Consider the following 25,278-nt stretch of genomic DNA (forward strand, 5'->3'; position numbering starts at 1 on the left):
TTTATATATTTTAAATATCTCCGTGCGTACATTTACATTCTGATCACTTATTATTTTTAAGTTATAAGAAACTTCTTGATATACTTATTTTCATTTCGCGTAGTCTAGCGCCATCTGTGAACACAATTGAAAAGCCGGGTTAACAATGAAAAATCGATTATTTTTACTATCTTCTTTTTATTGGTTCAAAAATCAAATGACGACAACATTTTTAACATCATGATCAGAATACAATCTATAATTCTTTTTAAGTTTTCCCTTGCAATATATTATTTATGTGTTTTTAAGTGTCCACTAACAAAAGCCCACGTTCCTAAAAGTTGGTAAAAAAATTAGCTTTTAAATGAGATTAAAAAATGAATCGAAAAATCTAACGTAAAATCTAACATTTAAAATCTTACTTTAAAAGTTTTTTTGGTATCTAGACCATTGTTGGAAAAAACGTGTTATGAAATGATTTTTTCAATGTTTTATTCTAATATATCTACGTAACTCAAAACTGAAGCGGGATATATACTATATTTATAACTTGTACGTTTCATTATTATTTTGCTACAATGATTAAAGAAAACACTTGTTTCATACCACTTGAGTTTTATTAAAGACTACATTCAAACTCCGCCCCTTGACTAACCCACTCCCCCTAACTTTCCCCTCTCCTTATTTATAGAACAATTTTAGTTATTATACAGACCTGAATGATGGAAGTTTAACTTCTGAAACATGTAGTCTTTAATAAAACTCAAGTGGTAAAAAACAAATGTTTTCTTTAATCATTGTAACATGTCGCTCACTCCTTTCCAAAAACTTGATTTTTCAGGAGAACGTTTTTAAAGTTTAAAAATATAATACAATGTATTAAAAATAAATATCAAGCCACTTATTGAACTTTTTACTGTACAACAGATCTTTTTAGGTTAAACCTGAAGGTTTTTTCTCTATTTGAAAAATATTAAGTTCATTTAAAAAAATAATTTAACAATACCTTTTCTTCAAAATGCAAGAACAACACTTTCTGCCCTGTAGCGGGTAAATATTAAGTTAAAAATATGTCTCTTTTGATGGGATATAGTACATTTTCTGGGCATTCCGAAAACATGCACAACTGAAAATTGACGATTTTTGATTTATGACGTTCTTGAAAGGAGTGAGCGATGTCTTACCACAAAGTTAATGCCGAAACAATAAATAAAATTATTTTGCTAAATTTCAAACAGAAATGCAATATGAAAAATAGAAAAATGACGATTTTTTTCAAACTAACAAATAATTATAATAATTTTTCGTTGATTTAAGGTTTATCCCATTTCTTTCTGCATTCTTTTTTGTTATGTATCTTATATGTATATGTATTTTGCAAGGAGATTTTAACCATAAAAAATAAGTGGTTGAAATAAAACATAATGTATATTCTTATATTTCCGGGTCATATTTGCAAAATTGCAGTAATTCAGTTAATATTCTAGAATCGGGGCCGTGATGTACTTTTTATACTGTATAAATGTCACTCAAAAAATCACTCATATTTATTTGACTCTTCTGGGAATCGAACCCGGGACCTCTAGAACCGTAGCCGAGCGTGCTGAACATTACACTAGGGAGGGTATTTATTCAATATTACACTGCACTGGTACCTGAAGCGGAGGGCTGATCACCTTTCTTTCGTGTGTTAACGATCAATATAACACCGTGTTTATATAATGCAGTGCCCTATGCACCATTGGGGTGCGGATGATGGTTTGAATTGGAATAAATGCCTAAATTAATTATTCGATTAAAAGTTATGTTGTTTTGTTGACCATTTAAAAAAATACGTTTTATTCATTTTGATGGTTGTGTTTTTCATCGGTTTCTTGCTATATAATATTATTAACACTACAGAAACATGGACAATTGTTTTTTTTTAATGACGGATATTTTTATTAATTTTCATTGCATTTTTACATTTTCGATTCATTTAAAAATATATATTTATACATATACTAAACAGCATGTGTACATACAGTATTATACATATATCGTTTGGTGTTTTTTGTAATTTTTTGAAAAAAAAACGTGATATGTTCGGACACAGATTTTCATAAGATCAGTATCTCATAAGGAATACAAATTTTATTAATATTTTACATTATTCTAATACTAACATTAAGCTTTTCTTTTTTTCTTGGAATATAACGATTAATAATTGTAGAAGCCTCAATAAATACTTTGATTAGTCTAATTATTAAAAATCACAAAAATCGTAAGCCATTCTAATATTAAACATGTTACCCAAAACAATTGAAAAAAAGGACTTCAAGGACATTATATTCTCAAATATATTTCTTTTACCACAAATTTGTGTTTCAACATATATGTATTTATAAAATATGATCTAAAAATTCTACAAAAACTTCGATTACCGTGAATTAAACTTTATTAATGTTTGTATGTATGTCTTAACGAATTTTTGAAAATGATTGAGTTTTTAACGGTAAAAGGATTTGATAAATGGCATCCCGTTTTTTCAATGGATCAAATTTTGTTTATCTAATATTTGTATGTAAAGTGTTTATGGTAAAAGAAGTTTCTATTAAAATACGTAATAATTAATTACAAGCAAAATAATTACGTTACGACCCCCCCTTAATCTATTATGATATTACTCGTAGATTTATCCAAATATTTTAATATGTAATACATGAAACTAACCCGATTTTGTATAAAAGTGCTCGTCGAAACCGGTAGACTTTAATCTATCAGAAAGTCTTCCATAACTGTCAATTGATGCAGGTATTAGTATAAGGTGTATGCGAACACTTAGGGACAGCTTTCAGCTTGCTCAACATTTTTATCTCAGTTTTGAACAAAATTTCTGCATTATCTAAGTGTATAATTTTAGAGTAATTTTTTTTCTCACACCAATACACCCCAATATAACAATGACGTACTATAGACATATCTTTATACGGTTAGTAATTAATTTCTCTGTCCATATTTACTTTTAATAAACTCTATTTTTGCATAGTTTCGCGTATTAACATAATTAAATAATTGTGTATTTTTTTATTACAAACCCTCAACATTTTAAATGCTAAGATTAAATTAATTTTTAGCAAGCGATAAAGCTTTTACTTTAATTAAATTAAAAGTGTATCATTTTAGATCGTAATTTCTTTATTTCTATAAATCATAATACTTAGTAATATCATTAAGAAATATAATTATGAAACCTTACGCTATGGATACTTATTAATTTTATAGTATTGCTACATAACAAAAATACACAAGAAAACATAATGTACATACATTAATTATTACATATCAACTAATTATGCATTTCATTGAAAATATTTAAAAACTGTTGAAAATACTTATTATTTTGCTGATGGTATTTTTTTGGCTATTTGAGGTTTGTCAAAATGTTAAATTAGTGCCATTTTCTGAATTGAAAAAAAGTGTTATTACTTTAATATTTAAATACTACATATGACTGTTTATTGTACAAATAAAATATTGTACACAATGCAATTAAATATATTTTTTTAGATGTTTAAAATATATTTAACGTTTGACCTATAAAAGTACCAAATAAAAATAAAATAAAAAGCATTTCATTACTATTTTTCTAACAAATAATTAATTTTGTTTAATATTAATTCATTGTAATATTGAACGGCTCCATAACAAACAGCTTTTTTCTCCAAATTAATTAATATTAAACAAAAGTACTTAGTAAGTTATAAATTGGAAAATTTCAAAGTGAGTGCTTCAAATAAAGATTTTATTATTTTTTTCGTTTCATAAACATACTAATTACATCACCTGACTTTTTTTACTTGCGAAAAAATTTAAGCTTTGTTTCAAGAACGGAAAGAATACAAAACTATTTAATATATATAAATATTCAACTTAACTCATTTTGTACGTTACTAATATTTTTGGATTATTTCTGAATCTATTTGTATTTTTAAAAAACCAAGAATGTTTAGAATCATTGTAATTTTAACATAAAATTGAAATAAAACGTTTTTCGACTTTAAATAATAAAAAAAAACATAGGAATCAGCCTAAACTTTGTGAATGTTCATTTTATGATAGCGAGCAGATACAATTTATTCTTAAAATGCTATTGGTAACGGACTTGAAGTCATTCTCACATTATCCAAAAGGATATTGAACATGGCATATAGTTTCACACACTCTCAGTCAGTCAGTGCATTTGGAGAGAATATAGAATTACCAACATTTGTACAGCGACCAGACCGACGGAAGACACAAAGGACGATACGGCCCCGGATGTAGCTCCCGGTGTATTCTGCTTGGAAATGTTGAGGATGTTGGTGAATTTGTTGAGAAGATCTATGCTGAGGTTAGAGTCGCACGCTGTGCCTTTGATGGCGTCCTTAACAGACGCGGTCAGGATTCTGAAGTTCACATCTTCAGGGTCCAACTTGGAATACATGAAAGTAGAAAGCCTATCGGAAAGCACCCAGAGGTTGCCTTTATCGTCCACTTTTACGTCGTTAGGGAACACCATGGTGACATTACTCATATATATCCTGCCCTGAGACTCGATCGTGTAAGCTTTGTTGCTGGTCTTCCAGCAAGCCACGGCGTTTAAGTTAACCAATGCATAGAAAAGTACCCCGGTATTTTTGTCTACGAATTCAACACTCGATTGCGCATTGGGCCCTCGGTTACCGAGCAGCTTAAATTCGTCGAAACTTTCTTCAGCCAAGGTTTGATTTCTTAGAATTCTCGTCGAGACGGAGAACTCGTTAGTACTTGCTAGAGGATGGAAATACAAAGTGCTGAAGCCATCGGTTCCGGGAGCGGATAAGCCGAGTCCGAACAAGGCATCCTCCCATTGGAAGTTGATTCCTGTGACGTTGAAATCTCCAGCCAGCGGATCGGGGTGGAAGTAGTGATGTTTGATTCTCCACGACGACTCTGAGCGGAAGGAGTAAACCACCAAACCGGGAGATCCGAGATCGGCAAGGTACGCGAAACTGTCTTCGCAGGATGTATCCTCCACAGCGATGTTGGCAAACATAGACTTGGGGTTTACTTGATCACTGGGAATAGTGAATTTTCTCAGTAGTTGATCCGTGCGAAGGTCGTATATAACTATCTGTGGGGGTGTCAAGGCTTTGGTCGTGTTGAGAATGTCCGTGAGTCCACTGTCCATGGTCCAGAGCCTCCCGCAGCGGTCGGCTCGGATCCTGAAGGGGGACACCAGCTCCCGAGTGCCGTCAGTATCGGGCTTGTGTGCGGCCCAGTTGGGATAAGGGATGAGCTTCGGCGACGTTGTACTTATATCTGAAACGATAATATTCAAAGTTATCAAAGGAAAACAAACAACTCATCATGCATAAAGATTATTCCATTATCACCCTTAACAAAACATAAAGACAACTTATTGAGCTGAAGAAATACAAATATTAACTTTATAAAATAAAACAACTCCATTTTTGAAGGTTTTTAACAAAAAAAAATTTAAAAGTGGTTAAATACAAAGTTGTTTTATTTTATAAAGTTTATTTAATGTGCCACAAAGTAGCTGCGAAAAATATTCAAGAAACAAATATTAACATACACATTTCAACTTAACAAAAAAATATATTGCTTAATTTTATTAGCTTATCATTTTTAATAATATAAAATGAGACGTTGCTCGAGTTCATACAAGCGTCCAATCAAAGGTCCAAATAAAGCGTCCAATTGTCTGCGTCCGTAGTGTGACGGTCAGCACGCTCGGCTACCGTACTGGAGTTCCCGGGTTCGATTCCCTCTTATATTTATTCAATATTACCCTGGACTGGTACCTGAAGCAGAGGGCCTATCACCTGTTCACCGATTTCCTTCATGCGTTAATGATCATGATAATACTGCATTTATATGATGCAGTGCCCTATGCACCATCGGGTGTGGATGAGGGTTTGATGATGATGAATGATCGAATATTAAGTTATAGGTGTATGTCAATATGCCAAAACTCATGGCAGAGGCTACATGAAAACTATTATTAGCGTTTGTTAGCAAACGTTACACATATCTTTGTTTATTCTCCGCTTCCATAAGAATGTTTCCAAGTCATCGCTACAAAAAGGTGTTCGATTCGTTACAAAATAAATCAAGTGTGTGTAACAATTTGTCAATATGTACAGGGGATGTGCATTGTCGCCTTATTTGCATAGATGTGTGAGCGTGCAAAGTAAACCGAGTGTATGCAGATATTATTCCTAATACATGCTAATGTTCGACTGCTTTATGTTTCCAGATGAGGCTGACGAATCTCGAAAAAATGCTTGTGCAAACAGTATTGTACGCCGAGTGTTTGTACAAGCTTAAAGATCCGTTAGCCTGTCAATATTTTTTAAATAATTATTTTCAACTTCTCTATTTCTCTTTTGACATCTCATCAAAGATGAAGAAGAATATGGAAGTCTGGGCATTTACGGGGCTGACGACCGTCATAGGCTGGTTTAAGTGATCACTTTACACACGTGTAATATTCACCGATTCTACCCATTATTGACAACCACACTACTCAAATTCTTTGAAGTTCTATATATATGAACCAATTTAGAAACCTTGTTCTTGAATCAGTAGAACTTCACTAGAGACATCTATTGGTGAGATGTAAAGAAGCTTTTTACTAAGCAGAAACTCTTATATTAGTATGTGAGGTCCGAATCCTGGATTATAATCACACACATGAGAAACGCCAGAAAATACCATTTTCATTTTTATTATTTAGCTTATAATTTTACCAGATAATTTATTTACAACATTTTGAGTGTGTCCAAATACTTGTTCACAAAATCTGGATTATCTCCAATTACAGGAGTTATTTATCTCTATTTATCTCTATTTCTCAGTTTGAAATTGGAGAACAGTGCGATGATCAAAAATTAAAACAAAGAAAAAAATATTGACGACATTTTGAATGTGTCCAAATACTTGTCCACAAATCTGGACTATCTCCAATTAGGAGTTATTTTTTTATTATGACTTTCTAGACTTTTATATTCTTACATTATTTTTTGTCCGCCTCCGTAGTGTAATGGTCAGCACGCTCGGCTACCGTTCTGGAGGTCCCGGGTTCGATTCCCAAGGGGGGTAAAATAAATATAAGTGATTTTTTCACTGTCATATTTATTCAATATTACCCTGGACTGGTACCTGAAGCGGAGGGCTGATCACCTTTCCTTTATGTGTAAACGATCAAGATAACACTGCGTTTATATGACGCAGTGCCCTATGCACCATTGGGGTGCGGATAAGGGTTTTATTATTTATTTTTTTTTGACATCTCATCAAAGATGAAGAAGAATATGGAAGTCTGGGCATTTACGGGGCTGACGACCGTCAGGTACAGCAAGAATTGTAAATAAAAACTATAAGCGGTATATGTGTCGCCTACTTTCAAAATCCGCCAGATCCATGTTAGTCAATTTTACAAAAAAGGCAAAATTCTCCTGGTAACATTCATGTTTCAAAGATTTGTCTATCTTTAGATAAAAAAAATATGAAATAGAGATTTTTCCCTTTTTTTGAAAAAAAATCTGTAATTGAAAAAAAACACGAGACACAAACCGATAATGACGTCATTTTAATTTTTGACCTATCCCCGCTCTCTAATTGGCCGATATGGGTCAGAAGGCAGAAGTTTCGTAAATATAGCAGAATTTGAAATACAACACTGTTTTTAAGTATTTTTTTACAGGGTTTCCAAGTATATAAATATTTTAAACAATAAAACCCACAATTGGCATTCCGATAGAGTTTTTATTTTTAAATCTTCTAAAATTGGATCGTGCGGATTTTGAAAGTAGGCGACACATATGTTTCTGATTGAGATTTGATTGTAGTATATACAGCTGTTTCGCCTTGCAAACTGCGTCGAGAACTTACTAAGACGAGGCTACAATATGATCATTTTACTTTCCTGCGATATCGTGGTAATTTTCTGTAAGAATCATGTAAATCAGGGCTGTCCAATGCACGGCCTACGGCTTATATTTATGCGGTCTGGACGTTTTTTTGATCAACCGCAAATACGAAAAATAATAGTAATTAATTTAAATCATAATTTAAATGTTACTTTGTTTTAAAATCAATACAATTTATAGTGATTTTAAAACAAAGTTACATTTTAATCACAAAACGGAAAATCACAAAGTTAGTGCTTCAAATATAAATGATATCATTTATATAATTTATATTTGAAGCAATAACTTTGTAATTTTCCATTTTAAAATAAAAACATAACTTTGTTTTAAAACTACTATAAATTTATAGTGATTTTAAAACAATGTTACATTTTATTTAAAGTACATTTGTTTTTAGAAATTGACTCCTATCGGTAGAAAATTAAAAATGTTAACGTCCGTATTTAACATAATCTCTAAAAATTCGTTAAGTTGGGAACAAAATAGAAAAGAAAAATCAAAATTCTTGCAAAACTCGCTTTGCCAATCGACAGTTCACTTTCTAAAATCTCCCAAAAAAGCTCAAATTGGTGGAAGATTTAATATTCTACCGGCTGCCGCCATTGGCTAAAAAACATTATTTTTTAACATAACTTGGTTTGCAAATGGACTGCTCAATTGTGTTCATATAGTTAATACCTCAACAAAGAGTACATAATATTCATATAAAAACATTTAATAATTCCTTCTTTTCTGCCTTTGAAGTGAGGCTCGCGCAGAAGGTAAAAATCCTTTCCCGTCCTTGATCAAGCATCAACCTACCGAACGGATAGAAATTCTTTCCCGTCCTAAGTGTGTTAAAAAAGTAATCCATTTTTTAAAGTGGGCTTGAACCCTGGCTGAAACCAGGCTCGAACTCTGACTTATAGTCAGCGCACTAACCATGGGACCACAACCCAAATCTCAGCCTAGAATTTCTTAAATTTATTTTGACTTTCTTCTTGCCGGTCTTAATTATCAAACGAATGGTATTATATTATTTATATTAAACTTAATTTTTTTATAGATTCATTTTACAAAATACATATTTAAATATTACAAAATAGTTGATAAATACACAATACATTTCAAATATAACGTTTCTACCTCTCTAATAAAGTAGATACTTGTGTTTAAAGAGTTCGTTTATTTATATACAAAGTAAATTAAACAATGTAAATTAAAATTAAAATTAAAAAATAATCAAGTAAATAAGAAATATATATATTCCTTGGTATGGAGTCTAGGTATGGGTGAGTCTTATATATTTTTTTATTTTAGTTTTAAAGGTTTGATATTTTTTATAGATTTTAGGTTTTCCGGAAATTTAATAAAGGAAAATTACATACGTACGTATAATGGTTTAACGCTGCTGTTGTTTTACATCTGTGCAATATTTAATTATTAGAAAATCTAGGGTTACGTGAAATTTGAAGTTGTTTTTTCTTTAAAAGTTTGTTTAATTTGTTTGCTAGTTTGCAAATTTTCTTGGAACGCTTTAAAAAAATTACCGAGTTCAATGTCACCAATATTATGTCCACCGATTGTTTAGACTCTCTATGGGCCATTGTAATATATTGTGACCTTATGTCAAAAAACGTGCAAAGTTCAATGACACCAACATACACTGGAAACTAGACAATACAGTAAAAGAATTCGACCGATTTCATTTGTTTAAATAAGTTCTTAAATATAATATTATTGACAAAGTTTGGCACATTTTTAAACGCGTTTTGTATTATTTACGAAATATTTTTTAAAACTTTTTATTTGCTTTTAATGTAAGAATCAAAAAAATTAAATGTTAAACATATTTACAAAAAAATGTATGTGCATAATTCTTATTTTATTCTATAAAATACAGTTCCGCCAAGAAATGTCAGTACAAAACAGAAAACGTAGATATTTTTAAACTTTATAAAATTAAACAACTTTCTTAAAATATTAAATATAATCATTCTTTTAATTTTGAAAATGGTATTGAAATACTACATTCTAATAAAAAGTAAACTCATTGCATAATTTAGAGATTTTGGAAATTAAAAAAGCAATTTTTTTTTTTAATATTATTAATAATCAATTAAATTTAAGTAACAGTCCTATTTTTGATATTTTTCCAATTTCTGTTCCTAAAAATTCCGCGCAGTAGGTTTTGTGTGTGTGTTCCACTTTATGTATGCGCGCGCGGCTTCATACTGTTTTTGTGTGATTCCATTAGTTGTTATTTGGGGTTGCTACGCAATGCATAGTAAAAATAACATTTAGGATTTTTTACGGAGTGTGTGGAAGTTTTTGGTAAGGGAATGTAATTGAGTATTTTAATGTTTTTAATGTTTTAGAATTTAACCCTTAATTAGTCGCATGGGGCCGAAGCAATTTTGCATAAAAATGAAGCATTTTCTGCTTCGCGTTTGATATTTAGCTCATGTTATTTCTTTATTATATGATAAAATCAATAAAGCACTTTAATAATAAGCAAGTTTTATTATCTTTTTATTTAATAAATAATAAGCAGTTATGTATTTTCTTCGTGCAAGTAATAAAGGGTTAATAAACCCTGATGATGACAAGGTTCTTGTCGAAACCGGTAGGTTAAAAAGTGTACTAATAATAAAAAAAAGTAGTTAAAACAAAGTTGTTTAGTTTTATAAAGTTTATAAAATGTGCCACAAAGTATCTGCGAAAAACATTCAAGAAAAATATATTTTTAGTTCATTTTTGAACCTTAAAGATTTGCTTTTTTAGAAGTATTCAACTTGATTTGTTAATTGTTTGATTGATTGATTGACAACTTACTTTGTAAAGAGACGTATGTGAGTGACGCGGGGACGCCTTCCTTCCATCTGGGCACGGTGACGAACAGCCTGTCTTCGAACACCTCTAGTCCGACCGGGATGTTGTTCTCGGGGATGAACTCTCCCGTCTGGATGGCCTCTTCCCTCGCGCTGTCGTCGGGGAAGGCGAAGTCCAGCTGCTTCCACTCGAAGGCCACCCGTAGGTTGTCCATGGCCAAGGCTTGGGCGCAGAGCACGAGGGCTATGGCCACTTGGCAGAGTGCGCCGTTTGGGCGCGTGGAGTGCGCCATCTCTTTAGCGCGACTGGCCTACAATGAGAAGAAAAGATTTTTATTGTATTGCTCCCAATGTAGCGCGGTATTTATAATTTTATTTTCTTTATTTGGAAAATTTGCAGAACAGTTACATAAAGTTACGTTTTCATTAATGAATACTGAAAAACAGGTATTCGTAATATTCCATTTACACAATTCTACATATGTAATTTATTATAAATACCTGGAAGAGGGACTGGAGGTAGGAAAAGGGGAAAAGGAAAAGATGAAAATGATTGGGAAGAAAGATAAGAAGAAAATGATGTCTCAAAATTGGTTCATATATAGAGAACTTCCAAGAACTTGAGTTGTGTGGTTGTCAATAATGGGTAGAATTGGTGAATGTTACACGTGTGTAAAGTGATCACTTAAACCAGCCTATGACGGTCGTCAGCTCCGTGAATGCCCAGTCTTCCATATTCTTTTTCATCTATGTTAAAATGTCAAAAAAATACGTATTTTATTTATCATTCAGATATTCTTTTGACGATATTTTGAGATGATTTCACATCCATTCGAATCGATTGATCAGATGTGTCACAACATGCTCCCAGTTATGTCCATAAACAAAACGCCTCGGGTGTTATTAAAATCGTTATATCACGGTGGACTGCAAAAAACGGCACACTTGTAATGTGACTTTATGCAATAACACATTCTGCGCAGTCAAGAGTATTGCAAACCTGTTTTCAGACCACGTTATGCGCACCAGAATTTCGAAAAAAAATTATTTCATTTAAAATAGGCTAGTTCTTCCTTATGTCAGACTCCTGCGACAGTCAACCACGTTATACATAACGTATAATTTATTTGTGTAAATCGCAATTTATTAGAACGTGGTTCCTTAAAATGAGGAGCATGAACCGGCTGGACCGTGGAGGTGCTGTTTACAGCTGCCCAAGACAATAGGAAACTAATATGTAATATTAAAACGCGGAAAGTGTCCTATTTTTTTTAAGATGGGAATTGCATTTATTATTTACTTTGCTTTTTGTGTACGAGGTTTATGTATCATTAAGTGGAATTTTGTTTCTTCTGACTAAAAAAATATGTTTTATTTAAATCTGTGTTGGGAACAGGTGGGATAATCTAGTGTGAACCAATCAGGAACTTCTCAGCATTTACTCATTGCTGGGAGGAAACCACGTAAAACTCCTCAGGAGAAGCCGGACTTCCGGACCTTCCGTTCCACTAGAAGAGGGTTCGACATTTTGTATCCTAGCTCGTGTCCTATTTGGGACATGTGCTCAGTGGAGAAAATGACAAACTACTGCAATTGATCATCAATGAGAAGATCGAGGTTCGAAGAGGTGTCGAAAGAAGGTGGATCTCCTGGCTTTATAATATATACGAGTGGACAGGAGTACAGAACGTCGAGGAGGTATTTCGGAATGCCTAAAATAGAGACACTTTCTCACAAGACGTTTACAAACGATTACTATCTATGTTGTGCTTTGTTGATAGTGTTTGACAACTGATAGGGCTGACCTAAGGAATGCCCACCCTAGCGTAGTCTAAGCTCTATCAATCTTGATTACCACTTTTGCTACTTTCACACGGAAACATAAGTACTACACGCATTTTCATCCCATGTTCCGTTTTAACCCGAACAAATAGTGGTTTTCGCACGCTACTTGATTTGACGTTTAACCTTCTGTAAGTCGCGCGACGTCTAATTTATTAGTGTACTGGCATTATGTGTTAAAATAAAAAATATATACTTATAATGTTATTATGAAAAATAAATTCTTATTTAAGGTTTTTTTAGTAATTATTGTCGAAACGCTTGAGGATCATATAAATACTTTTTGACTATCGGTTTTACGTACGGGTATATATTAAAATTAATGCTTTTTATTATTCGTATTAGTTAAATATTTAAATCATAGTACCTACCGTATATTTGAAATATAATTTTATATTCAAAATTGTAATACACGTTAGTGTAATACATATTATATTATTTATTGCCAGTGTTAAATCCTGCAATCGGTTTTTACTCATATCAGCAAACAAAACAATAGTATCAAGGTTTTAACGGCACGATAAGTTAACTTTGTTTTTTATTTAATTATACCAGTTATAATAACTATAATAATAACAAAACGACATTCAGTTGTAAAAAAACGTTATCTGAAATGCATGCATATAATTTTAATCTTGTCAGTGATAAAAAAGTGTTTATAATAATTTATTTACAAGCAATAGACAATACTAATATGCATTTATCAAAAAAACGTTGGTTACGATATTGCCAAAAATGTGGCTAGTTTAATTGGACAACGGCATCGATTACAAACCTCTTATCTACGTAGTGCTGATAATTTTAACTTTGCTTTTATTCGTATAACTATATCATTTTGAATCCGGGTTTCAATCCAGTCAGGAAATTACCGAAAATTACTTTAATGACAAAGAAGAATAAATAAATTAATATTTTATTTTAAATAATCGATTACAATTAAAATAAATTTAATCAATATATGAGTAGCTAACGCGTTTTCAATCGAGCAGTTATCTAAGTAAAGTACAATTCGCTCACTCCTTTCAACAACGTCATATATCAAAAATCGTCAATTTTCAGTTGTTCATATTTTCGGAATGCCCAGAAAATGTACTTTATCACAGCAAAAGTGGCATATTTTTAACTTAATATTTACCCGCTACAGTGCAGAAAGTGTTGTTTTTGCATTTCGAAGTATTTTCACTCTTTAATAGTTGAAGAATTAGCTTTTTTTTAATGGTTTTTTCTTTTGAAACATGGAACATAGTTTTTCATCATTGCTAGGTACCATTAAATACGTAATATTTTTTAAATGCGTCTTAAAATCCTCTCCTCCCCTTCTGCGAATTTGACAGCAAACAATAATATTGGATTTTCCATATAACCGGTTTGCGGTTCAGTGTTTGCAGTTCAACAGCACGCTTATACTCGGCCCCACGTAATCGGTCCAACACGACAAATCGATCACTCCTTTCAAAAACGTCATAAATCAAAAATCGTCAATTTTGAGTTGTGCATGTTTTCGGAATGCCCACAAAATGTACTTTATCCCAGCAAAAGAGGCAAATTTTTAACTTAATATTTACCCCCTACAGGGCAGAAAATGTTGTTTTTGCATTTTAAAGAAAAGGTATTATTCAATATTTTTTTTTAAATAAACTAAATATTTTTCAAATGGAGAAAAAACCTCCAGGTTTTACCTAAAAAGATCTGTTGCACAATAAAAAGTTCAATAAGTGGCTTGATATTTATTTTTAATACATTATGTTATATTTTTAAACTTTAAAGACGTTGTCCTGAAAAATCAAGTTTTATGATTTATGACGTTCTTAAAAGGAGTGAGTGAAATGCGTAAAATTCTTCACGTTAGCAGATAGACTGTACGGCTAGGGGCAAATTTTTGCAGTGAGTTTTAAAATTTATAGATATTTGTCTTAATATTTAAAACGTCAAACGTATATAATAATTTCTTACATTAATGTTTATAATATGTATAAGAAAGATAATAAAATATTAACCTTTACACACGCAAACATAAAGATACACATACATTTAAACATACACACATTTATATATATATATATATATATATATATATATATATATATATATATATATATATATATATATATATATATATATATATATATATATATATATATATATATATATATATATATATTATATATATATATATATATATATACATATATATATATATATATATATATATATATATATATATATATATATATATATATATATATATATTTACATATATATATATATAAATATATATATACATATATATATGTATATATATATATATATATATATATATATATATATATATATATATATATCAATATATATATATATATATATATATATATATATATATATATATAAATATATATATATATATATATATATATATATATATATATATATATATATATATATATATATATATATATATATATATATATATATATATATATATATATATGTATATATGTATTTATATATATATATATATATATATATATATATATATATATATATATATATATATATATATTTATATATATATATATATAAATATATATATATATATTCTTAAAACACTCATCTGCACCCAATGGTGCATAGGGCACTGCATTATATAAACGCATTGTTATCTTGAACGTAGACACATGAAGGAAATATGATCAGCCCTTCGCTTCAGGTACCAGTCCAGGGTAATATTGAATAAGTATTAGAGTGAAAAAATCACTTATTTTTATTGACCCCCCCCCCCCCCTGGGAATCTTCCCCTGGGATATATATATATATATATATATATATATATATATATATATATATATATATATATATATATATACTCGTGTATTGTTATAAAATGTTTAAAGGATACTTTTTGTTGAAAGAGAAATGTTTATGTTTTTATCATTTAAACAATATATGTCAGTTTCATAATATTTTCATTAACAATGTATTTCATTATCATTGTTAATTTAGCATAATAATATTGAATCATGTAACGTCATGAGATTGATCTTATATGTATGACTTCCATCGATTTGAGTAGTGTGGTTGTCAATCATGGGTAGAATGGGGAATGTTACATGTGTGTATATAGTGATCACATACCCAGCCTACGACAGGTAGTAAGCCCTGTTAATACCCAGACTTCCATATTCTTCTTCATTACTTAAGATAAAAAAATTAAGAAATAAGCTATTGTAAATAATTAAATTGTCCGCCTCCGTAGTGTAATGGTCAGCACGCTCGGCTACCTTTCTGGAGGTCCCGGGTTCGATTCCCAAGGGGGGTACATTAAATATAACTGATTTTTTCACTGTCATATTTATTCAATATTACCCTGGACTGGTACCTGAAGCGGAGGGCTGATCACCTTTCCTCCATGTGTAAACGATCAAGATAACACTTTGTTTATATGACGCAGTGCCCTATGCACCATTGGAGTGCGGATAAGGGTTTTATTATTATTTATTAAATAATTAAAAACCGATCTCATCAAATGGTCAGATAAATGAACCCGGTCTCTCTCTCTCTCTCTCTCTGTCCTTCCGAGTCTGTGATTTTGAATAACATGGCCCAAATTCAAAATTTTATTAAGATCACCGATACAATAAATTGAACACAACTTACCGATAAGCGATTGCCCCTGGTATCACGAACGTTTCGTTTCAATGCTATATTATATCTACCACATGACCAGCGGGTAAATTCACGGCGATAAAACAACCTTGAAGCGATCCGACAATGAAAGTGAATCGATTAAAAGGCAAAGAGAATACAATACATAAACAAATGAATGCCATCGAACAGCCGCGAAATGCGAAATTAAACACGGACTGGCAAAATCGTCCATTTTGTTTGTTTGTTTGTTTACGAAGTTTATTTACCAAACGTTGGGGAATTACGGACGGAAAATGCTTCTCTAATATTCTCTTCTCAAGAAAATTATTGTCTGTGATTTGTATTGATATTTCTAATATATTTTTTTACGGTTTTTCTTGCTCTTAATTTCATTTTTATACACAGCTAAGAATGCTACAAAATTTTAACCACAGTAATAATTCTTAAAAGTTTTTATTGGTTTCTTTAATGTATTGACCTAGATTTTGAGAAGGCCAATGTAAAGGCCTTTTTAAATTATCGATATGGTACCGGATTTTTTTAATAAGAACATATGTGTGTATTAAACGATTCATCATTTAATTTTACCTACATATGCACCATGATCAGAGAAAAAAAGAAAAACTTACAATGATTTTTTTATGGTTTTTAATTTATTGGTCTGAATCTTTGTTTTACTATCGTATTGATGTGGATTTATTGATTTATTAGAAGATCTACTTTGATCACGTTAAAGAAAACAAGGTTTTGCTCTTCCTCTGCAGTAGCTACAGTGGCAAATCAAATGATTAAGTTGTTCATTCAGCCTTCAACAAGAAATGAGATTCAAATGAATGAGAAATAAAATAATTTGTGTTGTGAATTTAGCTTTCTGCAGTTATATTCCACTCGAACCATGTGCCCATTTTTAATTTGATCAGATTTGCCTGTTATAAGACAATAATATATTTGGTAATGAAAAATTACCTTTACAACATTTTGAGCGTGCCCAAATACTTGATCACAAATCTGGATTACCTCCAATTATAGGAGTATTTTTCATATCATTTTTTGACATCTCATCGAAGATGAAGAAGAATATGAAAGCCCCGTAAATGCCTAGACTTCCATATGCTTCTTCATCTTTGATGAGATGTCAAAAAAAAATAATTAAAAATGACCTTGTTTATTACTTTGAAATTGCTGTGAAACTAGACTTGGCCATTTTGCTGTCGAATAACGTTTTATTTCTTCCTATATTGATTTAAGGAGACCTCTAGATGCTATTGATTTTCCAAATAAACTGAAAGTTTTGTAAATAAACGAAAAGTTTTGTAATTAGCGTATCGCGAAAATGTCGTAAATTGAATAACACTTCACAGTTTTATCAATTCAGTTCTGGCAGGTAATTAGAACGGCCTATTGTTAACAAGTAAAACAAAACTTTCCTTATCGTCAGAATCGTGTACAGATAGTTCCAAGATTAGAGTTGCTCGCAGGAGGCAGTTCCAGTTGTTGGCAACTTGCCAACAATTACTCAACAAGACGAACGAGGCTTTGTACATGTTATATTTTAATCTGTATTTATGTTGCCACCATTTTTGTTACGGTGCACAGTGCGTTATTTTGGCAATCTAGGGGTACTTTATTATTACGCTTAAAATATACCGGTTTTAGTAGGTTTTTGGATACTATCACTTATAAAATACATGATTGAGTGAACATTTTGTATTTATCTTATAGTATTTCTAGAAAGAAATGATAAAATGGGTATTAAAACAACTTTCATGCTTTATGAAAAGAGGTCACAGTTAAATGTGTTTGTATTACACTTAAATGTTTTGGCAGATATTAATATTATTTAAATATTTGTTGTAGATGCATATATGCATAAAACGTCATCACCAATGTTTGTAAAAGAAAGGTATATATTCGTATATGAGGCCAGGAATTATTTGAAAATGGAGAATATTCAAGTTATGTTTTATTCAGAATCACCATTATTTAAATATTCTTCTGATTCATTAAACTCATATTTTAAGTTCTGTTTGAATAGATAAACATGATCACATGGCATCGGATACTTTACCGTCTATCATACAAAATTCATCGTAAGCTTCACGTGCATTTTTATTTCATTCACAAGTATTTTTGTTGGAGAAAGTGTCGTAATTTCATCCAAATTTTTTTCTTTCATCAACTTCTGTAGTCATTTTGTTCACCGTTTCTTTAATAAAAACCAATTAAATGGGGTGCCAATATCTAGTTGACAATGGTGCACGATTTTGCCAAATATATTTTTTGTTGTGTTTAACAATTCCACTATAAGTATACATATTTGTATTGACATCATAGTAATACTAAACAATTTTTTGTCTATATGATGGTCTTCTGAAAATTTTGTCGGTACCTATTTTGTCGGCACCATGACAGACCCACTTTAGAATTTTATTTTAACTAATGTTTTTCAAGTAACAAAGAGTTCCAAGCACTTCTTCTTGAACCTTGGATAATCGCGCCCCAGTATGATCGTTAAATGACTAAAGCGGAATTTCAGCTGAAATTTCGTTGATGGTGATTGCTGGAGAATTTCACAGATTCTTTCGCTTAGTAAGGTGGATATTGTTTCCTATTTATATCTATCATTTGTTGCCTTATGATATCATACTGATGGGTTTTTAGATTATTTTATAGGTAGTGCTTAATCCGCAGATAATTCGGCTTAATTTTTATTGAAATATTTTTTTATTGTTAGGAAGGCAGAAGATAACTCTCTGATGAAGGCGACAGAAACTCTTTTTCCAGTTTTTCTCAGTTTGATTACTGTGGCCAAGGACAACTCTTGTTGGGTTGTTAATTTAACATGATTTTGTATTTTTCGTTTTTTGACCTTCGATGCACACGATTCAAAAACCTTTCAAGGCCTACAAGGCTTACAAATTGAGCTACTTTTCAAAGTACTTGATAGAACTTGAGTACAAATATTAGAAAACATAAGATTTCCTTGAATAATCTATAAAGAATTTGAACTCAAGAATTGTTTTCGAGATCTACCCGATTTATTCCACTTTTGCCCAATTTTTTGACAAACACTTCTGATTTTTGTTTTAAAACTAGTCAAAATCTTAAATAACACTGAAAACATATTAAATTGCTCCAAAATATATGCAATTATGGCTTCAACTCTTACGCGTTTCGAATCTACGACCCATATGTCAAAAATAGCCTGACGAGAAATTTACGTAGTCATTCTGAAATTGAGAAAAAAATGTATGGGTATGGCAAGTTAAGCAAAAAGTTATTATATATGCTAATAAGAATATAAGTTAAGCTTTTATAAAAATACTGTCATAGTACGGTATTTTAGGGTATGGCATACTAAAAGCCTAGTTATAATTGGAATAAACCAATTATAATTTATATTTACGAGCTATAAGTTCAACAAGACTTTGCAGGCTAATGAAATAATATATACTCAAATAAAAACACGTACAGTATACCTTGATAAATTAATACTATAAAAATATAAACAAATATTACACATACATAACACAAATTTATAATATGATGACTCAAGCGACTGATGCGCATTCGTTTAAAACCGCTCACCCCCAACGGCGCGCTGAAGCTCGGGTTTCCGATACGATTATGTATTTTTCGGAATGACTTAATTTAAAAATAATTAAACAGTTTTGTAAAATGGTTTGTTTTCTATTGGAATAAAATATTTTTTTCAAAATATAAGCCATCGAAAAAAATAATAAAGTTCCGCTAGATTGCCAATATAACGCACCGTGCGGTGTTACGTATTTATTTGTGTTCCAATTCACCCTTTTTCGTTTCTGCGATCCTCGCGCAAAACTTTTTTGTAGATGCGATATTTCTGCCAATACTATAAAGTATATTGACAACTTAGTAATGGAAAATTACACCGACATAGGGTTTTGTAACATTAATAGAATTAAATAAAAAACACACGAAAAAATTCTCATTTAACAAGAATGAGGGCTAAAGAAAGGAATGGATTAGCGTAAATAAATTAAGAATAATATGTTTTATTTAATGTTTCGGCATTAACTTTGTGGTAAGACATGTTACAATGATAAAAAAAACACTTGTTTTGAATGATGGAAGTTTAACTTCTGAAACATGTAGTCTTTAATAAAGCTCAAGTGGTATAAAACAAGTGTTTTCTTTAATCATTGTATGAATAATATAAATAAAATAAAAATTCTCGGGTTTATGTTTTGTGTTATCATATTTTTTACAATAAGTATACATTTTATAAAAATATATATTTTGGTACAAACTCAAATCAAAATAAATCATCGGAAAATAAACTTATTCCGATTAATATTTTCATTCATTTTACAACAATTAGATTTTTTCTAAATAATTGTTCACAAATCTGGATTATCTCCAATTATGAGTTATTTTTACATCATCTTTTGATATCTGGACAATGGTGAAGAAGAATTTGGAATGCATTGCACTGGGCATTTACAGGACTTAAGACTGTCACAAGCTTGGTTAGGTAATTACTTTACACACGTGTAACATTCACCAATTCTACCAAGTAAATTAACTGGTCAAATTATAAGCTAAAATATGTAAATTAAAAATCATTTTTTTAACTGTTTCTCAGGTATGTGAATATAATCCAGGATTTGGACCTCACATAGTACAAATGGAAAGGGTCTCTGCTTAGTAAAAGCGTTCCTCATTCCAACATAGATGGCTGTTGTGAACTTGCACATACTGTGTTTAGAATCAATATATCTAGAATTTTCGATAAATTTCATTCCACTTTGAAAAAATATATATATATATTTCCTTTAGGTAACAAATTTTGATTTATTGTACAAACTGTAAAATATTTAAATGAATTTAAATAAGTCTACGAAAATTTTGTGATGAATATTCGATTGTTCTAGAGCATTTTCAACGTGCACATATGCATCATGCATCACGTTTGTATGGCATTGCGAAATTTTTAGTCGAATGGGACACCGTTCCAGTCATAGGTGTAGCCGCAAATTATTCAATCAAGCCTCATTACCGCAGGTGCCACTGTTCTAAGAATCATTGCCAATTAATATAAATGTTTATCGCAGATGACTCACTCGAAGGCCAATAATTTAAAATCATTGGCACTCACTTACTGCACGAACCCAATGAAAACGTGCAAGTCATTGAAATATATGCATATGAGTACTTATGGGTTCTTCGAAAACATAGGTCTACCAACTACAGATCTAAAAATATTTTTTACATTTTTGGTAAATGCAGTGGGACCTCTCATAACAAGCACCTCTTATTACGAGTAATTCCCAATATAGGCTGGCCAATATAGTCATAGGCTGGTTTAAGTAATCACTATACACACGTGTAACATTCACCAATTCTACCCATTATTGCTTTTTATAGAGCAGAAACTATTTTATCTTCTTTCATCTCACCAATAGATGTCTGTAGTGAAGTTCTAGTGATTCAAGAACAGTGTTTCAAAATTGGTTAATATATATAGAACTTCCAAGAAATTGAGTAGTGTGGTTGTCAATAATGGGTAGAATTGGTGAATGCTACACGTGTGTAAAGCGATCACTTAAACCAGTCTATGACGGTCGTCAGCCCCGTAAATGTCCAGACTTCCATATTCTTCTTTATCTTTGATAAGATGTCAAAAAATAATATGAAAATAACTCCTGTAATTGGAGATAATCCAGATTTTGTGAACGAGTATTTGGACACACTCAAAATGTTGTACCTATATAATATTTTAAAATTAATAATGTGCTTAAATACCATTATTTACTCAGTGTAACTTAAATTGAAAATGGATGAGTTTTACCACAAAGTGACTACCGAATCAAAAATGAAATAATTTTTATTACTTAGAGTACCATGTACATACATCCATATATCTCTATAACCTCTTCATCTTTATCGAGGTATCTTTTTGTGTCCTTTGAATACTATTGATATAATATTTTTTTAAATATTATTAAAAAATTAAAAAATATATATAAAAATTGTATTAACATGCTAGTATTCGGCTCAACACAGGCCATGCCTAAAGAGCCGTAATACGTATAATAAATGTATGTATGAAATGAAAATATATATTGAATGTATCTATGTATTATGAAAATAAATAAATAAATAAAAAATAAAAAAATAAAAAATATAATATTTGAATGGAGTGTTTTGATAATTTTCTTTTTATACTTTTGTTCAAATCATTCCATAATTGTTCTCTAGATGTCTGAAGCATTCTATTTATAATGAACCTTATTCTTATAAATTGTAGATCTCAAATTTATTATGACTTTCACGGCCGCTTTCTTTACGAATCGTAATTGATGATGACCTTAGGCAGTGTGAACAGAAAAAGAAATCAGAGGTCGCCATAGTTTGATATTATTTAAATATTTAAAAAGAAATAGTGCGATGAGAACGTATCGTCTCACTTAATGTGGGAATATTTTAATTACTTATTAATTAATATAATTAAACGACTTTCAAAGTAGATAATGATATATACGTGTTAATTTCGGCATATCGCTCACTCCTTTCAAGAATGTCATAAATCAAAAAACTTGATTTTTCAGGAGAACGTTTTTAATGTTTTAAAATATAATACAATGCATTAAAAATAAATATCAAGCCACTTGTTGAACTTTTTATTATGCAACAGATCTTTTTAGGTAAAACCTGAAGGTTTTTTCTCCATTTAAAAAATATAAAGTATGTTTAAAAAATAATTAAATAATACCATTTCTTCAAAATGCAAAAACAACACATTCTGCCCTGTAGCGGGTAAATATTAAGTTTAAAATATGCCGCTCTTTCTGGGATATAGTATATTTTCTGGGCATTCCGAAAACATGCACAACCGAAAATTGGCGATTTTTGATTTATGACGTTCTTGAAAGGAGTGAGCGATATCTCAAATTGGACTTTCCCAAGGGAGTTGTACACATTGGCAGTATCTATGTAACTTACACTTAACCGTGTATGGGTGCGTAACTTCGAATGTCCTCACTATTGCTGCTCATTTTTGCACTATTTCTACTAAATCTTCTTGCCCTTATAGTAGTAATGTCCTCCGCTCTTGTCATCTATGTTCTATTATAATAAATTTAAAATCCTCTTCTTTATCCACAAATTTTATAATCCTAGACAACGACGATTGTTTCAATGTACGGGACTACAGTAAAATATATGACAATAAAGAAAAATACCCACAAGTTATCAAAATTGTTTCCTTAAAACATTTAAAAATAAGTGCAAGACTTTTTCTGAGAACCTAATACAAAATACGAATAACGTATATGATAAATACATGATAGTTTTCACTACATTTTTTACATCTGTTTCCTGGGTGTTCCCCATAGATTGAATGTCCGACGTAAATTTTACGAATGTCTTGTAATCTAGGGTTAAAATCTATTTCGCAACGCTCGATCTGATATAGTGCCTTTTTAACGTATTCCACTACCAGGAGTGATCTAGATCTGGAATCTACAGTACAGGCCTGATCATATTGCCTTCATATAACTGACGAACGGGTTAACACCGCTTGCATTCTATGCGGTGCCCTTTTTTGACAATCTGCGCTATCGCTTAACCAATTGATTTCACTAAACTTACGTCACTTCTTTTATTTATGCTCTTATTTCGTGGCTTCGAAATGATTGACTTTACCGCAAACCAACAGCATTCGTTGATTATGTTTTTTTTTATTTAAAACAATAATATTCGTAAGCCAAAGCTGTATAATTATTCTGAAATATCAACTGTACCTTATGATGAATTTCAATGAATGTTTTTTTTTATAAGTATGTACAACCTTAAAGGGCTATAACATATACATGTTCAAATCTAAACGGAAGGCTTGCTTATTTTAAGCAAAGAATAACACACGTATAACCATCCCATGTATATCAGAGTAATGATAACAATTGAAATAATACATGATATTAATCGCAACATATGTAGGTGTAAAATTACAACGATAGGAAATTAGAATGCTCGTATAACAAATAATGCCATATGTAATAATTTGCCATATAAAATTTTATTTAAAAAAAATCTCGGTGAGTGGTTATATACTAACATTACTAAAAAAAGTTTTTTTTAAGTACAAGTGACGAACCGCAAAGTAATTTTTTAAATATTTAAAATGTTAATAATACGATAAATAATAGCCTGAATTTTTGTTTTGACATTTAGGATCACATCGTTAACTTTAAAAATTATCAGTAAGTATCAAGTTTCAGAATGTATAGTATGTATACAACGTATTATAATACCAAAAACTATTTTTTAAATCATTTGAAAATAATAAATGATTACTTTTTGTTGTTGCTTAGACAAAGAAAGTGTTTAGTAAATACGTATTTCCAGTAGACGATTTATTATACGAGATCCTTCGGAGGTTAAACCTTTCGAGACGTTATAAAAAAGAACCCATTGTTTCCCAAATCCATTGATGATGAGTCTTTTGTTTTACAATTCTAAGAATTCGGGATCCAAACAGCTATTTCCTTCGTTCCTCGCTCGTCTACGGACTGACGCAGAATCTCGTATACGTGCGAGATTTTTTTTATTATTTTACATTTTCAAACATTTTTCAGATTTTCTTCATCCTTATCCGTTATGTTTAAACGTCAATTAAATTTAATATAAATCTAATGCATTAGAATTACAGATAAAATAATGTGAAAAAAATATATATACCTAATTAAATTTTATTCCATAAAAAACACTTTGAACGCATTTAAACGAAGTATATAAACGATTTAACTTTGATATTTTCTTCTAATGAAAATTTCATTTTTATTATTAAAAAATAAACACTTGTATCAGAACACTAATTTTATTTTATTTCATTACACACTGCTGGTTTCGAACTCGACAGGTGATCACAAAAAAATGTTTTTGTGATCACCTGTAAATGAAAATGTTTATGGTTTTCGAAACTGGTCGTATGAAACGAAATAAAAATCAATTAGTGATGGAAGTTTTTTATTTTAAATAATCAACATGTCATTCCACAAAGT

General features: G+C 30.6%; 1 protein-coding gene and 1 long non-coding RNA gene across 2 annotated transcripts in view; one reads left to right on the top strand and one right to left on the bottom strand.

Annotated features, from left to right (window-relative positions):
* LOC148309591 (uncharacterized) overlaps window positions 1-25,278 on the top strand; it is a 155,000-nt gene that overhangs the window by 107,034 nt on the left and 22,688 nt on the right. The window lies entirely within an intron of this gene.
* The window catches only part of LOC148309595 (protein yellow-like), a 53,638-nt gene continuing 30,971 nt past the window's right edge, over window positions 2,612-25,278 (bottom strand). Inside the window, exons 2-3 of the mRNA XM_088259853.1 lie at window positions 10,752-11,058; window positions 2,612-5,301 (exon numbers count right to left, since the gene is read on the bottom strand). Of these exons, the coding sequence (XP_088115979.1) occupies window positions 4,193-5,301; window positions 10,752-11,040 (1,398 nt within the window). The 5' untranslated portion in view covers window positions 11,041-11,058 and the 3' untranslated portion in view covers window positions 2,612-4,192. The remainder of the gene's footprint in view (window positions 5,302-10,751; window positions 11,059-25,278) is intronic.

This window comes from Brachycentrus maculatus, unplaced genomic scaffold (genome assembly GCF_059751285.1).
Source record: "Brachycentrus maculatus isolate JH-2025_06_01 unplaced genomic scaffold, ASM5975128v1 h1tg000120l, whole genome shotgun sequence".
In the NCBI taxonomy this organism is placed as follows: Eukaryota; Metazoa; Arthropoda; class Insecta; order Trichoptera; family Brachycentridae; genus Brachycentrus; species Brachycentrus maculatus.